Below are 19,388 nucleotides of genomic sequence, written 5' to 3' on the forward strand. Positions count from 1 at the left end.
CCCTACAGCAGGTTCTCCCGCTGCTCAGACAGGGAGACTTCCTAGCCACACTAGACCTCAAAGATGCGTACTTCCACATCTCCATACACCCGTCACACAGGAAATATCTTAGGTTCACTGTTCAGGGGCAGCACTACCAATTCAAAGTCCTCCCCTTCGGTGTGACAACAGCACCCAGAGTTTTCACCAAGTGCCTAGCTACAGTGGCTGCACATCTACGGAGACAACACATTCACGTCTACCCTTACCTGGACGACTGGCTTGTTCAGGCAAAGTCAGCCCAGCAGTGTGCCAGCCACATGTCCCGCACCATTCACCTTCTTCACAGTCTGGGATTCTCACTAAATTACCCGAAATCACATCTCCAACCCGCACACGTACAACAGTACCTAGGTGCGACCATAGACACTCTGGCAGCCACAGCTCAGCCAAATTTAGTGAGGATCAACAGCATGCAGATGCTGATTTCAAAGTTCAAACCTCAACACTCCCTTCCTGCGCGAGTGTTCATGCAGTTGATAGGCATGATGGCCTCCTGCATTTTCATAGTCCCACACGCGAGACTACATATGCGCCCGCTTCAGGAGTGCTTGGCACGTCAATGGAATCAGGCTCACGGGCAATTAAAAGACCTAGTGTTGGTGAGCGGTCGGGCATACAACTCTCTGCATTGGTGGAATCCACAAAACCTTTGCAAGGGCCGACCGTTCCATGAGCCTGTTCCACAAATCATACTGACGGCGGACGCATCTCTCCAGGGATGGGGAGCTCATGTACTCAATTACACAGTGCAGGGACTATGGACAATACAACAAAAGAAGATGCACATCAACCTTCTAGAACTGATGGCAATCTTTCTGGCAATGAAGGCATTCAAAGTACACTTGTGCAACAAAGTCGTGTTGATCCGGACGGACAACATGACTGCCATGTACTACATACAGAAGCAGGGAGGAACACACTCTCCACAGTTGTGTCACCTGGCTCAGAGCATGTGGAAGTGGGCCATTCAGAGGAACATATTCCTCATGGCGGAACACCTCCCCGGCAAGGACAACCAGATGGCGGATCTGCTCAGCAGACACAGCCACCAGATGCACGAGTGGGAGCTACATCCATCAGTACTCCAACCGTACTTCCAACAGTGGGGTCATCCAGAGATAGACCTGTTCGCCACACACAAACGCAAAATGCCAAAGCTTTGCCGCCAGGTTCCCACATCCACAGTCGCAGGGCAATGCGATATGGATGAACTGGTCCGGCAGATTTGCGTACGCTTTTCCCCCAGCGCCATTGATACCGCTAGTGGCACGCAAACTGCGACAGCACTCACTGACACTCATCCTAGTTGCTCCCACATGGGCGCGCCAGCCATGGTACACCACCTTTCTAGAACTTTCCGTGGTGCCGCATCAAAGGCTGCGGATCAAACCTGCACTCTTAACGCAGAACCATGGCGAAATTCAGCACCCAGATCCGCAACAGCTGAACCTGGCAATCTGGCTCCTGAAGTCTTAGAGTTTGGCTACCTAAACCTGCCACCTGACTGTATGGAGATTGAGTTTGAGTTTAAAATTACTTGTAAAGCGCACGTCTACCAGCGGTTTCTTGGCGCTATGGTTAACAAGGTCCTGGGCTAAAAGAATGGGGCAGCTGCTAGCGTAACTATTCAAAGGACTTCATGAACAGGAAGGTTTTGAGGTGTTTACGGAATTGCGGGTACAGAGTGATAGAGCGAAGTTCAAGGGGGAGGGAGTTCCAAAGGGTCGGGGCAAGGGAGGCAAATTTAGAACCTCCCCACTTCTTTCTCCGGTGGCGAGGGATGGAGAGGAGGGACTGAGAGGACGAACGTAGTTCCCGGGTGGGAACATATGGAATGATCGCGGAAGAGATGAACGCCGGCGTCAGGCCAAGTCGAGCCAAGAAGGTAATGGAAGCGAGCTTAAATTGGACCCTAGCTCGCACCGGGAGCCAATGTAAAGATTTCAGAAGAGGGGTGGAGTGATGGAATTTAGGGAGTTTGAAGGCCAGGCGGGCTGCCTGGTTTTGAATCTGCTGTAGGCGTCGCAGACTATATGCGGGGATGCCAGCATATAGGGCATTGCCGTAATCCAGGCGGGACACCACCAAGGCCAGGATGATGAGCTTAAGGGCGGGGAAAGTGAAGAAACGGGACACCCTGCGTATAGTACGCAGTGAAAGGAAAGAAGAAGACACCACCGAGCTAACCTGGGAGTGAAGGGTGAGTTGAGAATTGATTTTTATGCCTAGCGTTTTGACAGAGGAAGAGGGTACAGGGGAAGGGCCAAAGGAGGGGGGGCCAGAAAAGAGAGGACCAGGGGCTGGATGGACCACCCGTCAATACCAGCTCGGTCTTGTCGGGATTGAGTTTGAGGTGATTGTGGTTCATCCAGTCCCTGATATAGAGCATGACAGATTGAAAGTTTTGGACAGAAGAGGGGGAAGAGGATAGATTGAAAACGAGCTGGAGGTCATCCGCATAATTAAATACGGCGACCTCCATCTGTTGGAGAGAAAAGATAAGGGGGGCGACATACAAATTGAACAAAAGGGGGGAAAGAGAAGAGCCTTGGGGAACCCCGCACTGAACTTTCCGGACGTCCGCTGTGAAGTCACCCAGGCGGACAGCCTGGGAGCGGTCCCTCAGGAAGGAGGAGAGCCAGACCAGAGCAGTCCCCCCGATCCCCGCCGCCTTGACACGGGACAGCAAGATGGTGTGATCCACCGTATCAAAGGCGGCTGAGAGATCGAGGAGCACTAGGGCCTGGCGCTGATTGGTATCCATACCCTCCCTGAGGCTGTCCAGGACCGAGATGACCACGGACTCCGTGGAGTGTGCGGGGCGGAAGCCAATCTGGCGAGGGGCAAGGGCTCCATGCATCTCCACAAAGGAGCTTAGAGCGCAGGTGAGATCATTAAGGAGGCCAGGAGACCCACCACCAGAGCCTGCTATGCAGCTAAATGGAAGAGGTTTGTCATCTACTGCAACAACAATGACATTAACCCGCTAGACGCATCCATTCAAAATATAATCTGTTACCTCTTACACCTATACCGATGCAATCTGGCATACACCTCAATACGTATCCATTTGACCGCAATAGCAGCCTATCTCCAGAACAGGCAGCACCTCTCCTTGTTCAGAGTGCCTGCCATCAAAGCTTTCTTGGAGGGACTTAAACGAGTAATTCCCCCAAGACACCCACCAGCACCGGTGTGGAACCTCAACCTGGTCCTCACCCGACTAATGAGTCCACCCTTCGAACCTCTCCACTCATGTGAGATTCAATTCCTCACCTGGAAAGTAGCTTTCCTAGTAGCAATCACTTCGTTAAGAAGAGTTAGTGAACTCCAGGCACTAACCATGCAAGAGCCATTCATACAGGTTCACGCAAACAGGGTCGTACTTCGTACCAACCCCAAATTCATGCCTAAAGTAATATCACAGTTCCACATGAATCAAACTATTGAACTGCCTGTTTTCTTCCAAAATCCACAAAATGTAGCAGAGAGAATGCTCCATGCACTAGATGTAAAAAGAGCCCTCATGTACTATATAGACAGAACTAAAATCTTTAGGAAGACAAAACAACTTTTCGTTGCCTTTTCTCCACAACACAAGGGCAACGCCATTTCCAAAGCAGGTATAGCCAGATGGATCGTTAAATGTATTCAAATTTGCTATCAAAAGGCTAAACGCACATTAACGATTTCCCCACGCGCCCATTCAACACGTAAGTTAGGGGCGTCCATGGCTTTCCTGGGAAACATTCCTTTACAGGAAATATGTAGAGCAGCCACATGGTCCACTATACATACATTTACCAAACACTACTGTGTAGATGTACATTCAAAACAGCAGGCAGCTGTAGGACAGGCTGTTCTCAAAACTCTTTTTCAGACCGCTGCAGCTGACACTGGTGGCCGCCGCCAATAGGAGGTACTGCTATTTATTCTATGCACAGATATGAATTCAGCAGCCCACATGCCTCGAACTGAATATGCTACTTACCAGTATGCATCTGTTCTTGGCATGTAGGGCTGCTGACATTCATATCGCCCACCCTCCTCCCCGGCGCCTGTAGCAGCTGCAGCGCTCAGAATTACTGTATAGCATGGTCATCACTTTCTGTATCTACTCCATCACTGCCACAATGGCGAAAAACAATCCGAGGATGGAGAGGATGCCCATGCGCACTGTGGTCCAGGGGAGGAGTCACCTATCTCAGGATACTTCGAAGACTCTTCCAGGACAACAACGTGCAAACATCCGGACCCAACACTAGGCGGCGATCTATGCACAGATATGAATGTCAGCAGCCCTACATGCCAAGAACAGATGCATACTGGTAAGTAGCATATTCAATATAGTCTATCCTAGTGTGTGATCTGCAGCTCATATGCCTCGAACGGAATATGCTACTTACCAGTATGCATCTGTTCTTGGCATGTAGAGCTGCAGAGCCACACACGCCCACCCACCTCCCCGGGACCTGTATCTGTTCCAGCATTGTCTTACTTAGACATCACACATGGACATCTCTCTTTTCTGCAAACTCCATCATTTCCCATCATGGCGAAAAACAATCTTAACGATGGAGTTGATGCCCATGCGCACTGTCGTCCAAAGGAGGAGTCACCCATCTCGTGACCACAAAGACTTCTTCCGAAGACAACCTGCAAGCATCCGAGCCCAACACCAGATGACGATCTACTATCCTAAGTGTGTGGCTCTGCAGCTCTGTATGCCAAAAACAGATGCATATTGGTAAGTAGCATATTCCTTCACCTCGCTCCCCCACCACTGTAGGGGTAGGGTTAGCAAAGGGGGGCACACCTAGCTTTTTGAATTTTCCCTCCGGGTTTCCCACCCAAAGTGGGTGTGTAAAACAGGGGCTGCCATCTGCTGCTTGCAGCAGAGGTTGGGGGTCGCATTACAAAGGCGGCAGGCCTTTGAAGCTTCCCTATTCGAGTACTGGCCCATCCTGGGGAAGGAGGCATGACACCTCTGCCCAGGTTGTTCATTGTTTCTGTTCCCAGAGAGGAGTGGCTTTCCACCCAGGGGTCCAGAAACATGTCTAGTGGTCGCTGACTGTCTACAACCAGTCGGAGACCACACCAGGGTTGGTAGAGTTTCAGGGGGCACCTCTGAGGTGCCCTCTGAGGACATGGTACAATAAATCCTACACTGCCATCAGTGTGGATTTATTGAAAGGAGTAGTTTGGTACCAAACACTCCTATATTCTGTAAAGCCATCATGGTGTTGTGGAACTAGAGTTGTTCAGTTTCCCAGTCTTGTACACTCTATGGCTTCCCTGGCACTTACAATATTGGGAAATGGTGCCCAATATTGTAGGGGCATATCTGCTCATGCAGATATGCCTTCGCCTGTAGTATAGTGCACCCTGCCTTAGGGCTTTGAGGCCTGCTTGAGGGGTGACTTATCTATGCTGCCAGGCATTGTTAGCTGTCTGGGTGCCATTTTGACTGTCGTTTTCTCCCTCACACGGGCATGCAGGCTGCAAGGTCGGTGGCATGGTCCCAGTGGAGGGCGTGGGGGTCCCAAAGGACTCTCTTCAGCTCTCAGGCCCCAGGTACCCAGGGTGCCAGTTGCAGGAGGCAGAAGTACCAATTGGAAGTTCGTTTTATTGTTTTATGGAAGGAGCACTGTCAGATGGCATCTGGTTGGCAGGGACTGTGTATACTACATTTGAAACCACATCAAAACCAGGCAAAAAGTGGGGGACTAAACCTGCAAAAGAGGCACTTTCTCACATTATTGTATGACTAAATATTTCAGACATGGCACATTAAAGTGGTCTATTGATCAGAAATAAAAATACGATGCTGAGCAAATATGAATCTTACCTTTTGGTTGCCAAAGTTTGAGTCTTTGACTTGAGGGTCCAGGGAATTAATAGAAATGTTCCATATGTATTCATTTTATTTAGTGTTTGAATATATGACCACAACCATAGATTTTCAAAGCTGCTAACCTACAACAAGTTACATTTTGTCAATTGCTGTGGCCTGACATGCAACATATTTTGCCTCTGTCTTTGGAAAATGGCAGGACTATAATTAAGGCAACAACCTAACTTGTTGAGTTTATTCACCTTGTAGTCGGTATTAAGATCCTCCATGTTGTGGTAAATATAAATAAGAGGCAGAATCCGTGGTATAAGAGGTTAGGAATGGGCTTTATTCCAATGGACGATTCGAATCGTGGCCTCCAGGTTCCATCACCACGGAGGCTCAGGAAGTGAAGTACATACATTATTGATAATTAATCACTTTTATACAATAGGCATTACAGTAAAGCAAATGCGAGAGGCGTAACAATTGATAAGGAAGATAACATTATACATGCGTAATGAAAAATGGGCGTGATTGGGCGTAACAAAGGAACGTCATCAGGTATGATGTCATAATGGGGTGGTTCCATGAAAGAATTTCGCAATGTCAGCAGAAATACTTGGCAGAAATGCGCGCGCAGCAGCATGACGTGTGATTGACGTGCGACTAGGGGGTGAAGGGGACTTGACATTTAGCTCTACATGTGGCGACAGATGTCTGGAGGGTCAAGTCAACCTAATCCCAAATCATATCTAACATCCTATGTTTAAAGAACTACGTTATCCAAAAGAGAGGTCTCTTAGAGTAGAATCTTATTCTATACTGACTATACTGACTGTTAGTGCGTGTACAAGCGTCTAAGTGTCTACACTAGATGCGAGGGCAGAAGTCTTCCATGGTAACAGGGCTATGAATTACTTGCATAAAGACAGAGAAGCCGGGCCTTTGCTCGGTAGCTGGCAGAATGTTTACTTAAACTACTAGACAGGAATGCATTGGGCAGAGAGCGGAGCAGATAATTTCGAAGGTGAAATACAGTTTCTTGGCAGGCAACAGGCTGATGGCAGGCATCGTGAGCCGCGCAGAGGATGAGACAAAGTTCATGGTCACAGATGCAGGCTCGGACTGGAGCTTCAGAGACAGAAAGCAAGAAAAGCTTGATGACAGAATCAGGGCCTACTTGCCTGGACTGTAAAATGGCATAAGTGAACTGTATAAAGGCGGTGGCCTTTCGTATTTAGGAATGGAATATCCGACCCGTTCATGGCGGATCTGAAAGAGGACATGTTAACGATGGACGCACATGTATTTGCGTCTTCATAACTGGAACTGGAGGGAACATACATGTACTTGTAACATGCGCATAGAACCGTTGGGGTCCAAGATAGGGGACATAACTGACCAGAAAAATCCATATTTCCACAATGTCCCCCAGTTAGCAAGTACCCTCTGCCATAACATCTAAACCCCGAAATGACCACCATCAGAAGAACTACATGTTATTCATCCCCATCAACTACAACTGGAGGAATGGCAGTGGTACCTACATGCAAAGACCCTAGAGTGCTTTGACGTGAAAGATGGCAGAACTGTCCTATATGGAACAGCTACATGACTGAATTAAATAAATGCCTGAATGTATCAATCTCTTTTTGAGTTGAAGGTTTTATTTATCTGTCTCTTAACTGGTAAAGGTGCTTGTGGAGCATCATGTTCAGTGAATTTCTTTCTGTCTGCTCTACTAAGAATGCACTTCCTGGATTGTGGAGCTGTAAGTGTTCAATGATCGTATCCGCTTCAACTGATGAGCACAGTCCGCCCCTCTAGCAAGCCACAGGTCAAGGGCAATACGGCTTTGTAGATTTTCTAGATTTTGGCCCATAAGGAAGGAGAATGGCGGCCATGCCAAAGTGCCACTGTTTCTCACATAGTCTCTATCCACACTAGCCTATAGGCCTGCTTTGTTTCCGGGTGACAAAAGTCTAACCCAGTACTCATTGAAAGGGTCCAGTGCCTTTTCTAGTCAATAGGGTGGAAGGCCAAACTCTACTAAAGTGTCTGCAAAATTTGTAAGCTCTTGGACTCCTCCAGGTCTAGAGAAGCACCCTGCCATTGCTGCTTGCCAGCTTATCTTGGCTTCTGAGACCAGTGTCCTACTCGCATAATTTCTGAGTGATCCTGAATGTAATGCTTATTGGGCTTAGACTCAGCCCTGCATCTTCTTTCTTTGCAATTTGAGGTGGCCAATGCAAGGGAAATGGTGGAAGAGTGGGCCTCATTTAATATGTTGGTAGCTTTCCATAGAGAAAGAAATGGGGAGAGCGCTCCCCATACCTACTGTGGACTGCTGGTGCACAGGTTGACAGGAAGTTTGTACACGTGTGCTGGTATGTCTAGAGTATCACAGTCTTGTGCACTTCATATCTGAGGTCTAAATGGACATCACCATCAACCACCTGTCAGCTGCACATCCCACAAAACATGCAACCTTTTAAACGTGTAGTAGTCGTAATCAAATTTTACTGGGGGATAACAGATTGGTAGTCCTCCACCATAGAAAAGGTAAACTGGCCTGTTCCCATGAACTTTGATAATATTGCCTCCACGGTGACTCATCCCATCGCCGGTATAGAGGGGGGCGATACCCACACTCACTCAAGAGGTTACTCTTTGGTAGCTGCCTTACATCCCAGCACCACTCTTTAGATGAAAAAAAGAATTGAACACCGATAGCTACAGAAAACCATTAAGGGAAAAGTGACTCCGCTTTGCCAAGCCTTACACAGAAACTTTTGCTCAAAACCATTGTGCATTTTAAATAGTATGACCTGGCTGTAGATACTTGCATATTTTATGTATTAGGCGCACAAATCATCCCCGAGGGGATCTCTCAGCGCCGAAGCCGTTGATACAGGCCACAATTCCATAGGGTGATGAAAGATCAAACAACTATTTTTTCAGGAGTTTATTGAAGGAGCTTAAGTCTGAGCAAGAACGAAGAGGCAGGGGTAGCAGATTCCAGTGTTTGGGAGCTAAAAAAAAAGGATTTTTGTCAATACTACTTTCTTGGCATTCTCATATGTTGACGCTTCTCACCCCCAGTCAATTATTGACTTGTATGCGTTGCTTTCAAAACACAACGCAAGATGCACTGATTAACTCTGCTTTTTCCCCATTGTTTTATGCACACAATGACAACTTGGTTAGTGATATTCCTCCTCAGGAGTGAGCTAAGCCTTGGACCCCAAACATCCTCCTATAAACAGATCATTAAACCTGAGTAGTCTTTTTTTCTCCTAAAGGTTGGTCAACTGGATCAGAACTCCACTCCGTAATTGCTGTAATTCAAGTATCTAGTGCCGTTTCCAATATTTGATAACCCAAAGCCCTTTGTACAGATTAACTTATGTAATGTACTCCCATGTTTGTTGACACCTTCCCCATGCAAGGCATTCTCCTAAAATTCCCTTCCATGACAGAGAACATGATTGTGGGATAAAGAAAAATTGGTTGTAAGCCTTCTTCAATAAAGCAAGCATTTTCTTTCTCAATCCCCCCCTCCTCCTTTATATATTTTGAGCATGAAAAGGCAGGTTGATTTGGTTAACTCAACTGCCTATTTTGGGCAAAATAGAAAATGCACTCTACTTACCTGTGCTTAGGGACTCCTTGTTTTATGGTGATCTTGCCAAAGCCAGAAATTTTCGATACCTTCTTATCAAAAGTTTCCTTTCGCTACATGCCTACAGTGGACTGTGCGTCGAAGACTACCAGACAACACAGCTGTCTGGTTTGCTAAAGACATCTTTTGGACTTTCAGAAGGCTTCCCTGGGAATGCATTCCACACTTAGCTTACCATTAGCTTTGTAACTCACATTTTCTGACTTTTCATCTGCTGGCTTTGTTTTAGGCTTTCCAGGTTTAGTTCATCCCTCCCAGGGAGCAAAACCTTTTCACACTACCTCTCCACGTATCCTTTCTGTAAACAGGCCTATAAATCTTGTTCTTATCTGATTATGTTTGCTGTCTCTATATAGTTTTATTAGTAAAACTGTAGGTCTATGCAAATGTAATGGTCATTTCAATTGAAAATGTGTTTAATGGCAGTGTACTAGCACACCGTGAGTACTCCACTCTACCCCACTACAGTCTACTCTGCACCACTTCACTTTACACCACAACACTGCAGTCTACTACACTGCACACCACTCCTCTCTACACCACTTTCCTATATGCTAATGCACTCTACGCCACTCTACTCCTCTGCACTCTACACCCCTCCAGGCCACTCTACAACCCTGCAGTCTATGCCATTGCACTCAATGCCAATGTACTCTACGCCAGTGCACTCTACTCTCTACCAGTCCATGCCCCTGCGCTGTACTCCAATCCCCTGTACACATTCTAATCTACTCTGCATCGCTGCACTCTATTCCGCTGCACTCTACACTACTTTGCACCATTTTTCCATGCCGCTGTACTCTGCCACTGCACTCTACTCCACCGCTCCACTCTGTCACTTCCCTCTACCCTGCACCACACCATTTCACTCTACTCTGCGCCACTGCGCTCTTCGGTGTCATACTCTGCAACACACTACGCCAATGCACTCCACACCAGTCTACTCCACTCAACTTTATGCCACTATATATCTGAGTTGTTTAAAACAGTTACCTTTCTCTATAACCCGGATCAGGGCATTACTAGTAGCCTGTAACAAGCTGGTTGACTTCTTTCAAAGCAAAATTAATAGAGTGCAGTTTTGCATCAAATAAAATGTCCCGGTACTCTTGATCTATAGTGGGCTTATTACATATGGATTCACAAATCTATCTCGGCCCATAGCAGACAACTCGATATTGCAAGGTGGTCTGTGCAACTTTTCCCCTCTTATGGAGGTCAGAGTTGCTAATCTAACTGTAACCACCAAATCTGAGTCACTGTCTGACCGTTGTCCACCTTCTGTCATTCATTTGATCCCTGATTTGATCTCAGTGCATCTGACTCAACTACTGAATTGTATTCTAGAGGTAGGTTCATTATCTGATGGCTTGGAAGAAGGCTTCAATTCTCCATCTAAAAAAAAACCTACATAAGATCCAACGGTTATTAAGAGCTATCGTCCCATCTCCCGTCTGCCTTTCCCATGCCAGAATCTTGGAACGGCATTCTACGAAAATCTTATCTTTTTTATCTCCAATATGTTATTAAATCCTTTGCAACATGGCGTCAGACTTAAACATTGTACTGAACCAGCACTTGGGGCTGCTCCAGAGGAGAGATCCGGAGGCTGGTGGCAGAGGATCGGGGTGCTGCACTGATTCTTCGGGACCTCTCAGCCTCATTTGATATGGTGATCCATTGGGTGCTTGTCAACCGGCTTGAGAGGGTCGGGGTTAGTCGCGGCGCTCTCACTTCCCAGTTCATTCTTGGCTAATAGTTCAAACGGTGGAGATGTACAGCTGTCAGATCAACTCCTTTTCTCTTCCTTATGGGGTACCACAGGGGTCCTCCCTGTCCCCCAGGCTTTTCAACATTTATATTATCCCTTTGATGAAACTTATCCAATCAGTTGGGCTCTGTGCTATAGCTTACACAGAAAATACACAAATTATTGTATCTATTTCCACGGAGGGCGGTGTAGCTGCCTAGAACCGTAATCAGTCCGTAACCCAGACCTCTGTTTGGATGCAGGATCATTTTTTGAGCTAAACACTGAGAAAGAGGGGATTTTGTTTGGGACGAACATAGCAGCTTGGAACAATTCTTGGTGGCCGTAGGACTTCGGCCCCTAACTGTTCCTGTCCAAAAGGTTAAAAAAAAAACCTAGGTATCATTTTTGATGAGCAGCTGAATTTTTCGGATCAGATAAACCATATAACCTCTTCCTGCTTTTATACAATCAAGCTGCCTAAAAAGGTTTTTCCTTTTATTCCCGCTGACCTGCAAAAGATGGTTGTGTTTGCCCTTATCCTTTCGAAGATAGACTACGGTAATGCCCTCTATTGATGGATAAATAAACGTTCTTGAGCCAAGCTGCAGTCTTTGCAAAATGCAGCGGTACGTCTTCTAAAGTTAACCAAAATGTTGCTCTATTTCTAAGAAAATTCAGGAACTGCATTGGCTGCCAGGGTCCGAATAGTCAAGTTCAAGGCGCTTTGCATGATACACATAGCCTTGCATGGCACTGGCCCCCTTTATCTTCAGGGCTTTTTTACTTGGTACTCTCCATGTCGAGTATCCTCTCTTTCTTATCTGGGGACAATTCTAAAAATAAAGTGCGGGTGGGGTAGGAGCTTCTCCTAACTCTGCAGCAAATTGTGGAACTCTCTGCCTTAATATTTAAGACTTCAGCAGAGCCTCATCCTTTTTAGGAAATCTTTAAAAACTTGGCTCTTCACTCTCACTGTCAAGTAAGGTAGTCACTGTTCACGAGCCATTTCAGATATTCGCGTAGCGCTAAGACACTCTGGTATTCTTGCGCTCTAGAAAATTCTTACTTGTATGCCACTGCAGTCTACTGTGCACCACTCTACTCTACTCCACACCACACCACTCCATACAACTGCACTGTATGACACAGCGGCACAGGACTCTACACCTCTTCACCTACTCTTCATTATTCCACTGTCTACCCCACTACACTCTACTCTGCACCACTCTGCCCCACTACACACTACTCTGCGCCGCTCTGCGCCACTCTGCTCTGCGCCACTCTGCTCTGCGCCACTCTGCTCTGCGCCACTCTGCTCTGCGCCACTCTGCTCTGCGCCGCTGCACTCTGCGCCGCTGCACTCTGCGCCGCTGCACTCCACTTTGCAGCAATAATCTATGCCACTGCATTCTTCGACGCTGCAGTGTATGCTGCGGAATTCTATACCGCTACACTCTACGACACGTTACTCTGCAACAGTCTACTTCAGTGCTCTCTACACCAGCCCACTCTGTTCTATGTCACTCCACAACACACTACTCCACTCTTTGCCATTCCATCCACTCCACACCACTCGACTCTATGCCATTAACTTTTAGCCCTGCTGGACAGTAGTGACGCTGGTGTACAACATAGATAACACATTTGCAAACCCAATATATAGGTGAGACCATTTGGCTTTGCCAGTGCTTGTTTGAATGTATCCCACTTTGACAGTTCTGCCCTCCATTCCTCTAAATGTTATTTTTTACATTTATTTTTAGATACTGTTGAACCACAGTCAGCACTCACTCTCCAACCTTCCAGAGAAGGCACAGAAGCGCCCCCCCAGCCGCCAGCGGAGGCTAGATCTCCCATTGTGGTCCCCTCTTCAGAAGACCTGGAGGACTCTGCTGACAGCAGCACCACCCTGCTTGTACCTGCGGACGGTCCCAGACTTGACAGCGTGTCAGCAGAAACGCTGACCGCCAGCGTGCCCAGTAACTGTTCTCTGAATACTGTTGTGTAGAGAAGGCAGGAAATGAGGACGAAGCCGAACACTAGATTGAGCTGCGGGTGAAAATAAACTAAGCAGTTATTTGCACACTACTGTACAGATGGCGAGACAGAGCGGAACACGAACTAGTGGGCTGGACCATTACAGAGGAAGCACCACTTTGTATTTCAGAACGTTCTATTTTACGTCATAGTTTAGAATTTCCTCTTTTGTGTTTTTTTAAATTTTATTTTGTGGGGTGGCAATTGTGAACAAAAGTTTCTAGGTCCTTGGGACTAAGAGTTGGGGGCGAGATGGCAAGTAAGTTCAAGCTTGTGGCAACATCAAGTTTGCTGTGATCATTTGGGTTAATTAGCAGATTTTCTATTCTGCATGAAAGTGTTTTGTGTTCTGACATTTCTTTAATAATTTTCCTAACTGTGGAATTCAGATCAGCTTGGATACGATATGTTTTTTTATGAAGGAAAATTACCAGTCAAAATTGTTTTTGTTCTTTGAACACTCAAATGTGCCGCTTAATTGTTAAACCGTTGGAATAGGGGAAAGATTTTCTAGACACGAATTGTTACCTAGTGGTGATGTACGGAGTACACTACAGCATCACCTGCATGCTGTGTCCATGCCATGCCAGAGCATTTGCTTTCATATTGATTCAGGAAATCGGTTGCCATGCAGTTCACCTTATGGAAGGACTCAAGTGGTACCAGGATAATCATGTGGACTAGGTGGAGAGCACAAGGATTCTGGAAAATGGCAAATACCATCGAAATGGTGGCCGGAGTCTTGAGATATGCTGTGGAGAGTGTCACTGTTAGCTTTGAACTCTTTAGCCTTGCTTTGGTAGTCGTTTGTTTTAGGATTAGACTGCATACTCCACACTACATAGGTGCCAGTTATTAAAGTAATCTTATTAGGAGCAAGAATAATGGTGAAACCTAGACCTCGTTTGCAGGTGGCTTGACTCCATAAGAGATAGAATGGCAGTGTTGATTTTTTTTTTTTTTTTTAATTTTAAGGTGTGTGTGTATACACCACAAAGTGGGCTATGCCGTCTAACTCTCAGTGCATGGGTTGGATACTGGTGCTTGCTTTCAGATTTGGAAATATTAGAGCGTTTTCTGTATCATCTCTGTCATGGTTACCCAGTGACGGGTGATAAACCACCTTTTATCCCATTGTATGTCTTAGCACGCTTGATATTGTCCTGACGTTTTGGAAAGCAGAGACTGGGAAGCGGTGTCAGGCACAACCTTTGCTACCAATCAGGAAGCTGCTCCTTCTGTAACTTTCTTTTTTCTGGTGATCAAAATGAAATCTTTTGCATTATTTACCAACGTAGATTAATTCTTTTCTTACCAAAACACCAGGTTGTTCAATCCTTTTCTACTTTTTTCGGAATCCTTCCTCCCATAAGATATTCTGCTTAGTGCTAGGATGCAGACTCTATCCCTCTGAAAGCTACATCTACTGCCCGGTATATCAGGCTTCAGCCAGATTCCGTGCGAGTCGGAAATGTTTCAGACAAGGGCCATCTGCCCCAGTACTGCTTCTTAAAATGGATAATCAATCTTAGGCTGTGTCACTTATCAGATTCTCATAAATGATTGAGTTGAGTGAATTCACAGCAGCAATCGTAACCTATTCATTTTCTTCTCTGCTTGTCTCTGTCTTGATCACCTCTTGATGCTGTTAGGCTGAGGTGAACCGTGAGCTGCGAAGCACTTCCAACCACACAAGCACGCAGTCTACTTCCATTTTCTGGATCTCAGATTTTTCTCCTTATCTCCAAGATGATCAACCAAGAAAACAATGTATTCTATGATCCTGAGTGTAATGGGACCGTAATCAAAGGTGTGGCAAAAAAGACCAAAATATTCTGTCTTGTTTTGACATGAGGCAGAACCCACTTCTTTGTCTTGACAGATAGACCGAATGGCGTTTACTATAATCCAAGCCAGTGCTGGAAGAATTAGAATGTTTACTCAAAATAGGTTTTGCTTTTTAGGGTGAACTGTTAGCTCAAAATGCGTCCTAGAAGAACCGGCACCTGGGCTTCTTGGGGCACAAGTTTTTTTCCAACTGATCAGGGAACCACCTAAATGGTCGTCTTCCTCTCCCACATGCCTTAGGACCTCGAGATGCGGAAGCAGTCATACTGTAGGCTTTGCATAGTCTTGCCAGTAGTAGTTTTCCAGTCAGTGTCAGGAACCAGAGTTTCTCTTGCCTTGTGTTGCAGGAATGAAGAGCATTGTTTTGTGTGTCACTTATTTCTCTGATGTTTAGTCTGTTTGACAGTTTTTGGCAGTGATGCGAGTATCAGAAACTTGCTCCCACAGACTGCGTTCAGTATATTGTACTTGTAATTTGGGCATTGTAGTCTAGAGAATTGGTCTTCTATTCCTTTCTCCTTCAAAACTAACCATAGCCTTCTCTTCATGCTTAGCAAAGACCAGAGATCTGCTGGATACATGCAAGACTTTTGTTTCAGCTGTCAGGCGTGCTGAAACCATTCTCTCTTTTACTCTTGAGTGAGGACAGCTAGTGTTGTTTTGACTGGGAGCTTTATATATTGGTGCAAAGGATCCTCTGTGTCCTTTTGTGACGCCATCCCAAACTCCTTTGTCCTTTTGTCTTTTGTGATTGAGTTATGCTCTCCAGACTCTCATCTCTTCATCACTCCAGGCTGGAAACTGCTCAGATCCGAACACTGCCTTTTTACCGAATGAAGGTAATGATCAGGATGCCCCCAATGTTATTTTTTAGAATTTCATGTCAACAAGAAGATTTAGCTTTGAGTTTTGCTTCCTAGTTCTCGTTCTTTGTCAGCAGTTTTTTTTTTTCACGGATCTGACAGTGTAAGCTGGTTAGTTACCTGCATTATTACCACTAAAATTGCTTTACTTTTTACATTCAAGCATGGTTGTGCATGCCACTTGGCTTTTTAATAGCTCAAGCAGTGTTAGTTGCAATCAAGAGGTTGCACTGTGTCCCAACACCGTTGATTACATGGTACAAGCCAGGACTAGATGTTGGACCTCCTTTTCACCATCCCATATCTGTAGAAGGAAACCCTCTTAAAAGTTTCTATTTTCCTGAGATACTGAAGTGAACTGCAACACAGTTGACTTGGCCTTTTTCACAAGCTCTAGTATAGTTTTTTTACAATATCGCTAGTTCATTGTGATCGATGACTAGATCACAGCTTTGGTTCTATGTCTGATGATGATAGAAATATGGTGTTTTTTTTGCACCATATAGACGGTGATTTTACACGGTATTTGATTCTTTTTCTGTTTTTGGTTCTAATAGTGCGACTAATATCCTTAAAAGAAGTGTCTGTTCACCTTTCATGTGTGCTTCGCCTTGTACTAGTGCATATCTGATGCTAGCTGGCAAATACTACAGGACTGAAGCGAGTCCATGTTCTGTTGTGTGAATTTGTTGTTGGATGTTTTGGTCTTGTATTCTTTCATTAAACATTCCATGAACATCGACCAGCCTGCACGTCCAGCAGGAAGTGTCTGATAGCTAAGAATCCAATCAAAACTATCACCATGTAACTAAAAATAGTGTACCCTGTTGAGCGTATACCAGTTACGTAAATGGCCACAGCGGTCTGGGCTTTTTTTTCTTTAGCTAGTGCTCTTTCTGCAGGGACGTGACAAACTGATCTGTAAATCTTTTCATCATAATTCCCATTACTGAACTATATTAGGAAGTTTAAGTATTTTCTGTGTTGTGACTGCTACATTTTCGCATACCAGCTTATTCGCATACCAGCTTTTTCGTAGTGGTCCCAAGGGTTGCAGAGAAACATGGTGTTGGGTGCCAGTACCTCAATACACCTCTTTTAGTCAAGAAACGAAAGTATGCAGCAGTTCATAGGAGTTACCCTATTGATTTGGACAGCGTTGCCCCACTGCAGATACAAAAATCATGAAAGTAACTTGGAATTAACAAAGCCTGAAGCCTTGATGTAAGGTTTGTGACTTTTCTCAGTTGTTATATTGACATGGATGACTCGCCGTATTTTATGCCCAGTATGTTTGCAATATTGGTGTAAACTATTCTCGTTTTTCACAGTGCTTTTCTGCCAGTGTGTGTTTTTTTTTTAATACTGTTTGAGTGGCTTCTGCTAGTTTTGCTTCTTTGCTGGATGTGTTCATTTTGTACTGTTATAAGATCTTGGTACTGTGTCATAAAAGCTTCTACTGAGCACACTGGGAAGTGCGAGATTCTTTAGTCCTGATATCTTTTCACTTGCATGTTTTTGATGTGCACTTCATTTAAAGACGACTTTAAAGAGTGTGGATCTGAACTATTAACTCTGACAGATCATTGTTAGTGATGTCAACTAGACTCATATCATGAAATATTGTTTTCTGTTTGACATGCACAGTTCTTTCCTTTACCTTATTGATTCCTAGTGTCTTGTCTCTACCTTTTCTGTCTTTGGGCATGATGGATTCTGTTTCCAGCCTAGAATGCCTTGAATCACTGAAATATGTGCCTGTGTTTTAGTATCTTCCAGCAACAGACCACTACAGATGTCTGGTGGCAACCCCTGTGGTTTCCACACTACATATCCTATGCTAAGTGGGCTTTGGGCCATAATTTTGTCCCCTATTTGATGGATCCTCCAGAATTCTTTTGTTTACCCCACTTAGGAGCATGTGAGTCTGTCGTTGGATTCCATGATGTATGCTTCCACTGCTGTCACACCTTGTTTTCTGCAAGGGACTATTTCCTCTTCCTCTGGCCCCATTTCTCTGATTGCTTTATTATCTTTTTTGTTTTTTTACAAATCCTGTTCACAGATATGCATCCTTGTCGGCCATCTTTGATCAAGTTTTATTAAGATAAAACGCATGCAGCGGTAGTTGAGGTAGATTGTGTGTGTGTGCGCGAGCGTTCGCAGTGGGTATCTTTGAATGCGTTTTGTTTTCAAACCCATTTCTATGTGACCATTGTGGATGGGTGCTCATTTGCAGCAACTATATAACAAAAAGCATTGATAAAGTCAGTAGGTTTCACAGCGAGACCCTTTGGCTTTTCCATTGCCGGTTCTTCTTTTGTAAAAATCTGCAGGGGACCATTGTGCATCTTTGCTTACCGTGCTGTGCTCCATTCTTAAGAATGTTGTAAGAGTTTTCTTTTATTCATTGGATTGGAGTTGACACATTGATTTCATGACTCTTGTTCATCTCCCACAATGTCTGTTTCATTTTGTATTTTAAATTTAGCCTTTTTGTATTTTGGAAAATCTCTCAAAATTGCTCTTCTTATGAGGCTCACTCGGTTCTCATTTCCGCCACCTCCAGACACTGCACGATGGACGCTGCATCCTCTCAAAGCTGTAGATGGCTGTTTGTTTTATTACTCTTACCGCTTGAAACACAGGTGGGTTTAGAAAACTTCAGTTATTCCTTAAAACCATAACAAGTGTGCAGGGAATGAAAAGGAGACAGCAGGGGTTTTTAGGGTTGAGCGAAATTTGCCTGCAGTGGAATGTCACGTGTGAAATTGATTTGCCACTGGTTTTGCAAAACTGTACTGCCTTGCAAAATTCTGCTTCCTTTTGTTGTTTCTTTGAAGATCATTATGGTTTTGTTGCCTCATGTTTTGCGTCGTTTTGAACACACAAAACGGTGACACATTCACAAATTTATTTTTTTGTGCCATTTCTTAAACTCCTTAATTTCCCTGTTTTGCTGAATGCCTAAGCGAAATTCTGCGAACACTGGTTGTTTCATCACACATTTCCCAAAACTAAAATAAATGCACTCTGGGCTAGTTTTAATGTGATGATGCAGTGTTTGTTTCATCCAGTACTGCCTGCTTGATATGCCAATCTGGCTTCAAGTTTGTGGGCCATCAAAAAAGGCAGTTGGATTGCTGCGTGTATTTTTCTCACTGAGAACGATGTGATCATTGGTCATTATCGGTGGAAATAGTACTGCAATAAATAAAACTTGTAATATGTTTCCAAAGAAAAGTGCAGCCATTATGTAACCATTTTTGACAGCAATTCTTATTTGTACAGAAGACTTTCTAAAGCCAAAGGGTATGCGTTTCCGGT

At 45.0% G+C, this 19,388-nt stretch overlaps 1 protein-coding gene across 12 annotated transcripts in view; it reads left to right on the forward strand.

Annotated features, from left to right (window-relative positions):
• Positions 1–14,675, forward strand: part of DGCR2 (DiGeorge syndrome critical region gene 2) — a 375,101-nt gene extending 360,426 nt beyond the window's left edge. For all 12 annotated transcript variants that reach the window (XM_085634829.1, XM_085634831.1, XM_085634837.1 and 9 more), the window contains one exon: positions 13,077–14,675. In XM_085634829.1, coding sequence (XP_085490955.1) covers positions 13,077–13,321 — 245 coding nt within the window. In that variant the 3' untranslated portion in view covers positions 13,322–14,675. The remainder of the gene's footprint in view (positions 1–13,076) is intronic.
• The last annotated feature ends 4,713 nt before the right edge of the window (positions 14,676–19,388 follow it).

This window comes from Triturus cristatus, chromosome 11, assembly GCF_964204655.1.
Source record: "Triturus cristatus chromosome 11, aTriCri1.1, whole genome shotgun sequence".
NCBI lineage: Eukaryota > Metazoa > Chordata > Amphibia > Caudata > Salamandridae > Triturus > Triturus cristatus.